We start from the raw sequence: 14,744 nt of genomic DNA, 5'->3' as shown, positions 1-14,744 counted from the left end.
TTAAATTAACTAATTAATATATAAAATTAATTACCTTTTACCCAACCATCAACCGTCTATGACGAGGTTCGCCCTACCATCCTGAACTGCACAGGGGTGTCTTTGATACCACTTGTAACATCCGGCCCCTCGCACCACCATTATTGTCCGCTTTGCCCACGAAGAGCTCACGGATTTGTTTTTGGTTGCTTAGGTGGAGACTTCCCAAGAGGTCACCCATCCTGCTGCTACGCCCACCTGAGCACGCTTAACTATGGAGGTCACCTCTCGTCCACTACCATTAAGCCTAAAACGCGTTGGTGATTTAAAAGGCGAGACATTTACTTATGAACCAAGGATTTCTCCTGTCCACGGCCTATTTGGGATTTTCCTAGGGTGTTACAAACATGTCCTGAGTAGATATGTCTAACACTACATAGCGTTTTTGTATCATTATGGTGATGTGCAAACGGCGTTATGTGTGACACGGCAACCAGGCCAATTCCATTTGGGTTTGTCAAACCAATGGTACTATTCACAAGCCACCGGCTCGAAGTTAATCACTATGTTCGGGGGGACTTTTGTGTGTTGGCACTTAGATAATTCCCATCATCAAACAATTTAGAGTATATAGATATGTATCAACATGTTTTCCACCCCAAAAGTTCGTAAAAACAATTTAAAAGTGGGGTCATGAAACTCACGGTTTAGTAGATGATCGGTACTGTAGCAGCTCGTGTTTCGTCTTACTCGCTCTTACTTAGTCCTTATAATCAATATAATAATAATATTAAAATTTTATTATTATTATTATTATTATTATTATTATTATTATTATTATTATTATTATTATTATTATTATTATTATTATTATTATAATCTTCATACTAACTGGGCTGTATATCTATTCTGGGTATAGTCGTCATCCCCAGAAAGTGGCAATAGGCTTAGATTGTGATATTGTCCAATGTCTAATACTTAAAACCGAACTTGGCTCAGTTTCCTTGTTTCACTAGCTGGGCTGATGTGCTAAAAGTATTTTAATAATTATTAACTAAAGTAACTAAAAATAAAGACTAAATAATACACTAGAATCTCTAAAACTCGACTAAACTACTAACCGGAAAGTGAGCCGATCGACTCGAGTAAAGCTAAGTACGTCCGGATATAGAACCCATGAGACAATTTAAATTATGTTTATTAGCTAATTAGACTCGACTCCAAACACGACTTATTAATTTATATTTGTTTGGGGGGGTTTTATTTAAAATACGAATTTAATACTATAATTAAAAACTAATTAAGAAAACAAGTAATTTAAACGAAAGCAAAAGTTTGTGATTTAAATAAGATGATGACAAGAAAACTACCTAGGCTAGAATCTCCTAAATTTCAGTTATGAATTAACCGGGAAAATATTTAGTTATGGACTGAGATCGTAAAATATACACTTAAAAGAAAACCCGAGCAGGACCCCTGACCCTTCTCAAGAGACACCTTTGGGTTTCTAATAAGTTTTAACGCACAGAAATATTAAAAATCAAGTTCCCTTACTGTTACCTAATTATTTATGACTTAGTTCCTTTATAATAAAATCCTACCATACAGCGCGGAAATTAAAGGCAATTTAAAATATTTAATTGATTCAATAGACAATAATAAATAATCAACCCTAAACGGACTCTTTACGAAGAACTAAATCTAGCAAGATTAAATAATAAAGATCTATCAATAACCTAGCACTTTACAGATTTTAGGTTAGCAGCACACTTAAAATTATTTGACAATATTATTCCTATGATCTTATCGCGAAATCAAATCATAAAATAATCAAGAACACAAAGTAATTGACCTAATAGCAACCTATCATATGACAAACAATAATCAAGTAAACTATGGAATAAAACTTATCAAACAATCCTAAGCATTCATACGCATCAATTTAATATAAATAAATCTTTTGCTAAACCATAAAAACCATAACAATAAATAATCCCAAGTCAAATCAAAACATCAAAGTTGGTTTATCATAACCTAGGCGGTCTAAGGGTTTAGCCAAAAACCATACACAAGAACAAACAAAAATAAATAATTTCAAATAATGAGTTCATAACGAAAACAATAAAATCGAAACGAATAATAATGATGGTTGGATGAGCAGGTGTGAACCTAAGTGACTCAACTCGAATAATAATAACCTTCTTGCGGGCCATCTCGTCTTCCGTCCGTCTCTCTGTCTTCGTGGGCAGAAGCACAAAGAAAAATATATTCTGGCTATCAAGGGTCTTATGTTGTCAATTAATATATGCATCCATGAATCCCTAACTTGTTTTACAAGTTTCTCTTCTTTTTACGTGGACAGTTTTGTAATGGAATGGGCCCCCAAAATAATTCTGCAAAGAAAATTAATTATTTCATGATCTCCCAGCACAACTGACTTGCAACATTGCTTCCCTTCGTTTTATTTTTAGTTCCATATAAGGGCCCACTTTCATTTGTAGCTTACACCAAATTTTTATTCTTTTACTTCACATGTCCCATGTTAAAACAATCCATAAGTTAAGATGATGTAATAATTAAAATAACAAAAAAAAATATGACATTAACGTATGTCAACTAATTAAACTTTGGCATCATTCTATTATGCTTTCAACTTATTTAATTTAGTCCCAGAAATAATTCATTCGCTACATTAACAGTTGATTTTTATTTTTCTTTTTAGTTCTTTAAACCAAATTCCTTTTAATATAAATTATATATTTTTTTAGTCCGCTATCTCTTGAAACCCTTTAAATTCAAAGACGAACCTCTTTTAGAATAAAGTTAATGAAAATCCACTAAAACCCCCTCAAAAGTGCAGGAAATATTCATAATAATATGTATATAATTTAGCCCATATCAAATATCCCCACACTTATACCTTTTTCATACCTGAAAAAGCCTAGTTGCAATGGGATCAGAATCGAAGAAATACGGTCTTAAAAACATATAGGCTATCTTAAAATTTAGAACAACGCAAAAACTGCGATCACCGATATTGTTGTCCGCTTAAACCCTTGCCTTTGTCTTTACCGGGACAAGTAAGATCCAACTATTATTATTATTATTATTATTATTATTATTATTATTATTATTATTATTATTATTATTATTATTATTATTATTATTATAATCTAGTGGAACCCACAGTCAAGACCCGTTTTATTTTAGATTTTACCGGATCAAACCACCTCAACTTGACTTAAACCTCATAAATAGCATATTAAAACTTTGTTGCACATTTTTTCATGAATAGCTAAGACGATCAAGGATATTGTTTATCCACCCAAGTTTAAGCATCAAAGTCTACGAAGTAGCCATTAGATACGATTAAGGTTCAATTATTCAACTAACTAGCTAGTGTTCCCCCACTACATGACATACCCCTGTTATAAAGCAATACCTCGGACCCATTACCACCCGTGATTTTACAAGTTTCCATCTGTCGGTTTACATACGTCGTGTCTCTAGTTGATCATGTTCTTAATGGTATGGGACGCAAGTAAGAGGACCACGTATGACTAACAGCGGGATGATCACTGGATCATCAAGATTTTACTTCACTGTAATTGATGTAAGTGAGTGTAATGATTGAAGTAAACTGCGGGTTTATGCTTAAAAACTTTTATTTATTTAAATATCTGAAGATACCCAGATGAACAACCGTAAAATGACCGTGGTCTCCGAACCCGTGGCATCCCATCAATACAGGATTTAAGGCTATAAACCATACGCCTATGAAGTGTTAACCACTAAAACTAGAAGTTTAAGTTTTAAGTTTATATCACCCGCTACACGGTATACTCTAACGTTAAACATACCCAAGCATCGTATGATAATGTATTCAGATTTCTTTAAAATTCATAATTTTCTACAATCAAACTAAAAATGAGGCTTGAGTATGGCAGACCTTTCATCTCGTATTTTATACAGACTTAACATGTTTCCCACTAAAAATCATATCTTATCGTTTATAAACCAACTATTAAACTGTCCTTTCATTCTTAAGGCTGAGCCTACCGACACATCCCAAGGCTTGAGTATGGCAGACCTTTCATCTCGTATTTTATACAGACTTAACATGTTTCCCACTAAAAATCATATCTTATCGTTTATAAACCAACTATTAAACTGCCCTTTCATTCTTAAGGCTGAGCCTACCGACACATCACATGTTAAGTACGTGTTCTTTAATTATATCTTATTATTAGTAGTTTGAAAAACCGATTCCCGATAAGTATCCTCATCTCCCATTTAAATGCAAAAATAAACAATTTCAAAGGACATTTTTCAATTTTTTTTCTTTTTTTTAACTTTATTTTATTTATATTTATTTATATAATTAGAAACTTAAATGAAAAAAAAAAACTAAAACGAAAAAAAAAACATATGTTTTCCTATCCCCACACTTAAAATTTGCATTGTCCTCAATGCAGGGACGGAAACACGACTCAAAACTAAAAAAAAACAAAACAAAACCTAAAAATACAAAAATAAATAAAAACAAAACAAAGCTAAAAATTAAAAACTAAAAACATAAAAACAAAGTAACAAGGAAAAGACTTAGCTGGTAATATGCGCATGAAATATGATGCTAAAGTCTTCTTCCATAAATGCCCTCTATCTCCGAACGTGCTCAGCAACCAGTATCTTTTTCTCTCGCATATGAACGGAAGCGACAACAATACAAACAATATCTAAAAACTCATCTTATCGACTTGATAGATTTAATCAATCAAAGTACGTAACTAGACCAACCAACCCATCCAATAAACATGAATAAAACGGCAAATAAATAATCATATAAGTATACGGCTCCTGCTGCTCCATCCCCACACTTGAATGTTGCATTATACTTTAAGGGGACCTTCACACTATCTTCCTTCAAAACTTACAAAAACTTAAAACTAGAGAAAAACTACGTTAGTGACTCAAGGAAAGATAAAAATAAAATTGAAATAAAAATAGGAAAGAATATACAAACTCTACACTTGAGTTTTCACTCAAGAACCACGTGTCACAGTGCAACATATCGAGAGGAGTTTCCACCATCTCGATTGATTCTTCCGCTCTTCCAAGATAGTACTTCAAACGATGACCATTCACCTTCCAAGAGGTTCCATTATCCGGATTCTCTAACTCCACTACTCCATACGGGAAAACTGCTTTCACCAAGTACGGTTCCGGCCACTTCGATCTCAACTTTCCTGCAAACAACTTCAAATGAGAGTTAAATAATAATACCTTATCACCTTTCTTAAACTCTTAACCGCCTTTCACACGCCGATCGTGTAGAGCTTTTGTCTTTTCTTTGATGTTCAACGATCGAGAATATGCTGCATCCCGAAACTCCTCCAACTCATGAATCTGAAAGTACCTTTTCCTCGTGGCCGCGGTAAGATCGATATTCACCGTCCTCAATGCCCAATAAGCATGATGCTCCTACTCAACCGGCAAATGACAAGACTTACCATAAACAAGCACAAACGGTGTAGTACCCAACGGAGTCTTGTACGCGGTCCAGAATGCCCAAAATGAATCATCTAACTTCTCCGACCAATCTTTCCGACTTGCCCCAACCGTCTTCTCCAAAATCCTCTTCACCCCTCGATTTGCATTCTCGACTTGACCATTCGTTGGAGGGTGATAAGCAGTAGAGGTACGATGAGTAACCCCATAACGAGCTAACGCTTTCTCCATGACGGTATTACAAAAATGGGTGCCCCGATCACTAATAATAGCTCTCGGAGTACCGAAACGAGTAAATAACTTCTTGAGGAACTTCACAACAACTCGTGCATCATTTGTGGCCAACGCTTGGGCTTCCACCCACTTCGACACATAATCAATCGCCACCAAAATATACTTATTACCGTTTGACATGTGAAACGGTCCCATGAAGCCGATACCCAAAACATCAAAGATTTCAAGAATTTGTATGGGGTTTTGAGGCATCTCATTCTTGGACGAAATATTACCTGTTCTTTGGCACGCATCACAAAGCTTCACAAACTCTTTAGCATCTTTAACAACTGTCGGCCAATAAAACCCACTATCGAACACCTTCTGCGCAGTAACATGCGCCCCATGATGACCTCCAGTCAACCCTTCATGAACATGCTTGAGAATATCCCAACCTTCCTCTTTCGTCATACATGTCCTCAGAATCCGATCACCACCAATCTTGAACAAGAACGGGTCATCCCACACATACCGATTAACATCCGGGAAGAACTTCCTCTTTTGTTGCGTAGATATACCCTCCAAAACAAAACCATTAGCCTAATAATTAGCAAAATCAATGAACCATGGCATACCTTGCTTCTCAGCCGCAACAAAATTGATCGACTCGTGAGGGAATATATCTCCAATCTCCTCCTCACGCAACTCTTATCTCTTCGGATCTTCTAGACAGGATAGATGATCGGCCCCTATGTTTTCCGCACCCCTCTTATCTTTAATCTCGATGTCAAACTCGAAAAGTAGAAGAATCCATCGTATAAGATGGGGCTTCGCGTCTTTCTTCTGGAAGAGGAAACGTAGGGCCGCATGATCGGTAAAGACGGTGGTCTTTGAAAGTACGAGATACGAGCCGAACTTGTCAAATGCGAAAACAACGGCTAAAAGCTCCTTCTCGGTGGTGGTGTAGTTCTCTTGGGCATCATTCAACGTCTTACTAGCATAATAGATGGGTGAAAATGTTTATCTCGCATTTGCCCCAAAACCGCTCCAACCGCATAATCACTAGCATTACACATGAGCTCAAACGGCAAGCTCCAATCAGGAGAACAAAGAATGGGAACACTCATCATCAAATACAAACGGCACATCTTTCTCGAGGAGTCGGGTCATCGGGAGGGTAATCTTGGAAAAATCTTTGATAAACCTCCGACAAAATCCTGCATGGCCCAAGAAACTCCCAATCGCTTTCACATTCGTCGTGGAGGAAGTCTACTTATATTATCAATCTTCGCACGATCCACCTCAATATCGTCTCTCGAGATCTTATGACACAACACGATCCCCTCCGTCACCATAAAATGGCATTTCTCCCAATTTAACATCAACTTCGTTTCAATACACCTTTTCAACATCTTCTCAAGATTAGCCAAACGATGATCGAAAGAATTACGTAAACCAAGAAAATCGTCCATAAACACTTCCATGGACGTTTCTATCATATCCTGAAAGATGGCCACCATACAACGCTGAAAGGTAGCCAGAGCGTTACATAATCCAAATGGCATGCGACGGTATGCAAACGTGCCATAAGGACATGTAAAAGTTGTCTTCTCCTGGTCTTCTGGTGCAATGGGTATTTGAAAATATCCCGAAAAACCGTCAATAAAATAATAAAACTGCTGACCTACCAAACGCTCCAACATCTGATCAATAAACAGCAACGGGAAATGGTCCTTACGGGTGGCATCATTCAATCGCCGATAATCAATACATAAATGCCAACCGGTAACCGTACGCGAAGTGATAAGCTCATTCTTCTCATTCATCACAACGGTCATACCTACCTTCTTTGGAACAACTTGAGTCGGGCTCACCCATGGAGAATCGGAAATCGGGTAGATCATCCCGGCATCCATCAACTTTAATACCTCCTTCTTCACCACCTCTGGCATATTTTGATTAAGGAGCCTTTGTGGTTGCACCACCGGTTTCTACTCCAAGTGTGACGGGAGTACTTTTAACTCCAACGGAGCGGGTTTTTCCACGGAATCCACCTCACTCTCACAACTAATCTCATTCACCTCTATAATCTCGGGCAAACCCGAAATCTCAACCAACTCATCACAAACCGAATCATTCTCAAATGACTCATCCTCACCCAAATCATCACAATCAACCAAACCATTACTTCCCACGAGATCCGCACCACAAATATAATCGAAGAAGCTATCAATACCTGCAATAAATGAGTTAATAAAATAAACCGAGTGGCATGGACCACTGAAATCATCTTGATCACTCGGATGCTTCATCGACCTCGCGACATCATAAGTAACATTCTCATCACCAACCCGAAGCGTGATCTTCCTATCATACACATCGATAAGCGTCTTCGCGGTTCGTAAGAACGGACGACCAAGAATAATGGGGACCTTCTCGTCAGCCTCCATATCGAGCACCACAAAATCAACCGGGAACACAAACTTATCCACCTTTACTAGCAAATTCTCAATAATACCTCTTGGATACTTTACCGAACGATCGGCCAATGATAAAGACATGCGAGTCGGTGTAAGCTCGCCTAATTCCAACTTCTCGTACAAAGAATACGTCATCAAATTTATACTTGCACCCAAGTCCGCCAATACATGGCTCATCGCATCACTACCAAATAAACACGGAATCGTAAACACACCCGGATCTAACAACTTCTCGAGCACGCGGTTCAACACTACCGCCGAACAATCTCCCATAAGGGGAATTGATGACAACTCCTCTAACCTATCCTTCCTCTTCAACAGGTCTTTCAAAAACTTTGCGTATTTCGGCATGTGTTGAAGGGCTTCAATGAACAGAAGATTAATCTTCAACTGTCAGAACGTATCAAGAAAATTCCCATACTCCCACGTCTATTTCTGGTGTTTCGCGCGAGCGGGATACGGGATACGAGAGTGGTCAATCACAGGTGATGGCCGAACTTCAACCGGCTTCTTCACTACTGGCGGTGTAACTGGGGCAGTGTTCTGCACTTTTCCTGATACTTCCATCTCGATCTCTTCATCCATCACCTCCTCATCTTCCACTTCAACCTCATTCCTTCGCACCTCGGGACCCAAAACCCTGCCGCTACGAGTAGTAATCGTCTTTATTTGAGCTGCCGGATTCTGTTGAGTAGAACCTGAAAACTGTCCCGGGAGTCTCTCTTTCAATTGTCGGGCAATATCGCCAATGGTCCGTTGCATGTCGAGCATAGCTGATTGTTGATTCTTCAAAAGTATATCATGATCGGCAAGAGTCTTTTGAGTGACTTGATCTCTATTAAGGATTTTCTACATCATTTCTTCCAATCTTCCCATACTACCACTTGAATCTTTCTCATTACCCGAACTTTGCTCATTAGAACTTCCACAGTTATACTGACCTTGATTTCGGTTATAGAGAGCTTGGAAACCAGGTGGCCCACCGGCCGGGCTCCAATTTGAGTTGCCTTGCCCTTGGTTCTGATTCTGGTTCTAATTATGATTCTTGTAGTTGTTCCAGTTCTGATTGTTGTTGTTGTAAGAATTAAAGAACCTGTTCTGACCAGCCACAAAATCAACTTCTTGATTGTTCATCAACGGACACTCCAAGGTACCATGACCACCCCTACACATCTCACACTTATCCACCTTAGTCTTTAACTCTTTTATCTCGCGGGTGAGATTCTCCAAAGCAGCAGCCATACCAGTATCTAGATTAACCTGGTGTACACCTCAAGCAGATGAGGATGTACTGGTGACGGGATTTGAATTCCCGCCTCGAGGCTTCTTTGCGTACCCAGATTGCGCAAAGCTCTCAAACATCTCATTACAGCCGGTCATATTCTTCTTGTCCATCAGATTACCCCAGCAGCTGTGTCAAACCTCGCTTGAGCTTCATAAGTATGACCATTGTAAAACTTCTCAACAAAGGCCCAAGGAAGGAAGATCACATCCTCATTAGCACCTTGCAAATTAATGTTTTGAACTCGGTGCTGTTATTTTCGGCCATTGGGATGGTTCTGGGACTCGGTGGTGGTGAATTGGTGGGTGATGATTTCGGTAAAGAATCTATGGTGATCGGTTGCTTTTCTGACGATGACGAACTTGCCTCGGACTTCAACGGAGTAGGTCCAAAGCAGTCTAATGGTGGTCCTTGTGAACGCAGATGTGACATATACCTGAAAAACACACAAAACAAAATTGGTAGACTCTAATAAAAGACTCGAAAATAAAAAAACTGAAAATAGAATAAAATAACTAAACTTAAAATTAGACTCCAATGACTCAAAGCAATAAATAAAGCAAATAGCACGTATATAGCAAGCAAGTCTAATCAAAGCTAATAACGCAATCGCCAAGAATCCCCGGCAACGGCATCAAAAACTTGATGTGCTAAAAGTAGTTTAATAACTATTAACTAAATTAACTAAAAATAAACACTAACCAATACTCTAAACTCTCTAAAACTTGACTAAACTACTAATCGGCAAGTGAACCGATCGACTCTAGTAAAGTTAAGTAAGTCCGGATATCGAACCCACGAGACTCTTTAAATTACATTTATTAGCTAATTAGACTCGACTACAAACACGACTTATTAATTTATATTTGTTTGGGGGGTTTTTATTTAAAATACTAATTTAATACTATAATTAAAAACTAATTAAGAAAACAAGAAATTTAAACCAAAGCAAAAGTTTGTGATTTAAATAAGATGATGATAAGAAAACTACCTAGGCTAGAATCCCCTAAATTTCAGTTATGAATTAACCGAAAAAATATTTAGTTATGGACTGGTATCGTAAAATAGACACTTAAAAGAAAACCCGAGTAGGACCCCTGACCCATCTCAAGAGACACCTATGGGTTTCTAATAAGTTTTAACGCACACCGGTATTAAAAATCAAGTTCCCTTACGGTTACCTAATTATTTATGACTTAGTTCCTTTATAATGAAATCCTTCCTTACAGTGCGGAAATCAAAGGCAATTTAAAATATTTAATTGATTCAATAGACAATAATAAATAATCAACCCTAGATGGACTCGTACGAAGAACTAAATCTTGCAAAATTAAATAATAAAGAACTATCAATAACCTAGCACTTTATGGATTTTATGTTAGCAACACACTTAGGTTTATTTGACAATATTATTCCTATGATCTTATCGCGAAATCAAATCTTAAAATAATCATGAACACAAAGTAATTGACCTAATAGCAACCTATCATATGACAGACAATAATCAAGGAAACTATGGAATAAAACTCATCAAACAATCCTAAGCATTCATACGCATCAATTTAATATAAATAAATCTTTTACTAAACCATAAAAACCACAACAATAAATAATCCCAAGTTAAATCAAAACATCAAAGTAGGTTCATCATAATCTAGGCGGTCTAGGGGTTTAGCCAAGAAGCATACTCAAGAATGAACAAAAATAAATAAATTCAAATAATGAGTTCAAAACGAAAACAATAAAATCGAACCAAATAATAATGATGGTTGGATGAGCAGGTGTGAACCTAAGTGCCTCAACTCGAATAATAATAACCTTCTTGCGGGTCGTCTCGTCTTCCGTCTGTCTCTCTGTTTTCGTGGGCAGAAGCACAAAGAAAAATATATTCTGGCTGTCAAGTGTCTGTTGTTGTCAATTAATATATGTGTCCATGAATCCCTAACTTGTTTTACAAGTTTCTCCTCTTTCTACGTGGACAGTTTTGTAACGGAGTGGGCCCCCAAAACAATTCAACAAAGAAAATTAATTGTTTCACGATCTCCCAGCGCAACTGACTTGCAACATTGCTTTCCTTCGTTTTATTTTTAGTTCCATATAAGGGCCCACTTTCATTTGTAGCTCACACCAAATTTTTGTTCTTTTACTTCACATGTCCCTTGTCAAAACAATCCGTAAGTTAAGATGATGTAATAATTAATATTCTAAAATAAGAATAAAAAATATGACATTAACGTATGTCAACTAATTGAACTTTGACATCATTCTATTATGCTTTCAACTCATTTAATTTAGTCTCAGAAATAATTCATTCATTACATTAATAGTTGATTTTTAATTTTCTTTTTAGTTCTTTAGACCAAATTCCTTTTAATATAAATTACATATTTTTTTAGCCCGCTATCTCTTTGAAGAGGTAGGTCCCAGCAGAGCCCAGTTGGACCCGCAAGACTCACCTTAAACAGGGACGTCTGCGCAGAGACCAACTGGATCCGCAGGACCAACCATGCTCAGAGAAGTGACGTCCTTACGCGCAGTATGCAAGCTGGTCCCGCAGGAAATGCCTCCCATGGTGAAGGACTCCGCCTGTTCCCGCAGCCTCGGATACAAGCCATGAGGGAAGGCCACCCGCGCAGCATGGCTACACGCACTAGGTACTTAGCTCTCGTTCAGTGTCACCTGAAGGAATGAGCAAAGCCGGGAGCAATCCCGCACAGAGGCGGGAGGGGGAATACTCCCGCCCAAATAAGCCAGTCTATACTGAAGGACCTTTCACTGTACCTGACGAGGTATGGGCGAAAGATCTGATCAGGGATACGACAGCTCACTGATACAGTATGGCGAGCAGCATGCTCCGGTACTGTATCACTATTAAGCCGCTGCCTACTCACCAACTACGGTCATACCACGTGCGTAGCCGGCAGTTGGTGGAAAGGGAATAGTATACAGCAGGCTTGGTCGCTATCAGCCGCTGCCTACCCACCAACTACCAGCAGGGCACGTGCGTAGGCTACTGTTGATGAACAGGAACACTGTTGCAGCCGGCCATACCTCCTTGGAAACCTACCTTCGGCTATAAATACCCCAAATGGTATGATCATCAAAACACATCATATCTTACTACATTATCATCATATTATACCTGATATCTGCTCTAGCAATCTCTTAATATACTTTTATATTTAAAGAGCAATCTAGTCTGATTCTCACGCCGGAGGGTGGTCACAAGGAGGAACCCCCCCCCCCTTCTCAGTGACGAGCTCACGGTGTCTGTTTTGCAGGTTATCAGAAGAACCATCTTCCAAGGGTCTAACCCCTCGTGGGAAACAGCTATCCAACCCCCAGGTTACCAGTAATCTGCCCGGGGTCCGGTTAGTGTTTCTTCACTCTTGAAACCCTTTAAATTCAAAGACGAACCTCTTTTAGAATAAAGTTAATGAAAATCCATTAAAACCACCTCAAAAATATAATTTTTTATCACTCCTGACGTTCTGATATTCCAGCAGGTTTTTAATCACGAACTCGTCGGTTTTTATAAGAATTGAATTTGTTTTAATCTTTAAATTAGCATATTTAGTTAACCGTTTATCACTAAATTATGAAAATTTAGCCACTTATCAATTAAAATATGTAGATTTTTCTAAAAATATTTCTGGAATTATTTATTGAATTACTAATTTATAAAAATTTATTTTATATGCTATATTCAGCCCGAAAATCGTCCGTTCATACCAAATGGTTTCTGAAAAATCCGACAAAATTCCTAAGTGATCCAAATACTTTCCAAAACACCCTATAATATTTACATAATCTAACACTTTTTCCAAATTACCTTTTCGAGCAAAAAATTACTAAAAAAATTCGAATAAAAACGAATCCACAAAAGATAGCTAGGATTTTTCCAAATGACCCCAAATTTCATATGTTCTCATATTATACCAAATCTGAGTTCTCCACAAAATTGCATATTTTTTTAAGCATGTTAACTATTTTTCCCAAATAAGCGTCCCTATTCGGTAATAAATTCGCCAAATATTCTCGGAGAATCCAAAAATTTCCAAATTTGTACAGGGACTCATTCATATGTTCCCTGATTTCCCTGCAAAACTTTACAATCTAAAAATATGAACATTATCATCTTACCCTAAACATCCCCTAAACAAGCAATTGGGTATTACCTTTGCTGTTTTCGTGTGTTTCACTCTCTTAATCAAATTTCTGGGTTATTGTGCTTCTAAGTAAGGTAGATATAGGTACTATATCACAAACCAAGCATATATCATCAACATAACGGCCTTGGAACTTAGGGTTTCATCTAGGGCTTTAAACCGAACTTCTGAACCGTAAGAACGCGATTTAAACCCCTTAATCCGTGTTTATGGCCAAAAAAACTTATCGAAATAGGTTCCTAACCATGTGTATGATCAAACCATGTTTTTGAAAAATTTTTAGGGTTTTTGCATCGTTAGAAGTTATTTTTGGCAATCAAACTATTTTTATATGAATTTAAACATGTTTAAACATGCATGAGATTGATCAAAATAGAGTTTTACCTTAGGGTTTGTTATGTAGGTGCAAGAGCAGTAGGTTTTGGGTGTTCAAGTTCTGGAATAATTTGTTAAAATATCTTGGTCTTGTTTAATAATAAAGAAAAAAAATTAATATTAATAAAAAGAGGTGTTTAGTCAACTTTGGTGGGCTGGGCTTGTTGGCACCCCTTTGGGCCCAACTTTGGTACATCAGTCTCGTTTTGTGTGATCGAATGTGAAATCCCGAGTCCAAGTTTATTTCGGGTTCAGTTTTTGGCGAGACAAAATATACCGAGTGCGACAAACAGAGGGAAAACGAGTGTTTTTCGGCCAATTTCTTGTAAATTTAGAAAAACATACTATTTGTTTGTAAAAATCAAAAATATTTTCATGGATCACTTAAAACATTCCAAATAAATGTTTTGTAAGTCTTTTTTGGCTTGACGGATGATACAATGCTTGTTTTAGAACTAACCTTCGTGTTTAACGTCATAGCGGGTAGTTAAACAAGCATGATTTCGTTTAACTGGTCTGCTATCGTACTAAGGCCATGATACAATATATTGGCTTATATTACATGTATATCACTTATAGATGGCCCCCAGGGATATCTGATTCATAACCAGACCCGTTTGGTTATTCCTTTGATCGATATGCAATAAGCGGTTAATTGCTTATTCAGCATGTAAACAATAAGGTGTGTCCGGTTTTGTTACGAATGTCACAAAACCACTGGTTTTTGCTGGAATTTCT

General features: G+C 37.5%; 1 protein-coding gene across 1 annotated transcript; it reads right to left on the bottom strand.

Annotated features, from left to right (window-relative positions):
- Positions 1–7,691: 7,691 nt before the first annotated feature.
- LOC143590522 (uncharacterized) lies at positions 7,692–8,531 on the bottom strand. Its single transcript, XM_077070977.1, has 2 exons — positions 8,048–8,531; positions 7,692–7,936 (listed from the first exon to the last, which is right to left on the bottom strand). The coding sequence occupies exons 1-2, from the start codon at positions 8,529–8,531 to the stop codon at positions 7,692–7,694; spliced, it is 729 nt and encodes a 242-aa protein (XP_076927092.1).
- Positions 8,532–14,744: the final 6,213 nt, after the last annotated feature.

The sequence above is a fragment of the Bidens hawaiensis genome, unplaced genomic scaffold (assembly GCF_021521415.1).
Source record: "Bidens hawaiensis isolate Kalapana, Puna unplaced genomic scaffold, B.hawaiensis_p1.1 tig00038623_1, whole genome shotgun sequence".
Classification (NCBI taxonomy): domain Eukaryota; kingdom Viridiplantae; phylum Streptophyta; class Magnoliopsida; order Asterales; family Asteraceae; genus Bidens; species Bidens hawaiensis.
This window is presented reverse-complemented; position numbering and strand designations above follow the sequence as displayed.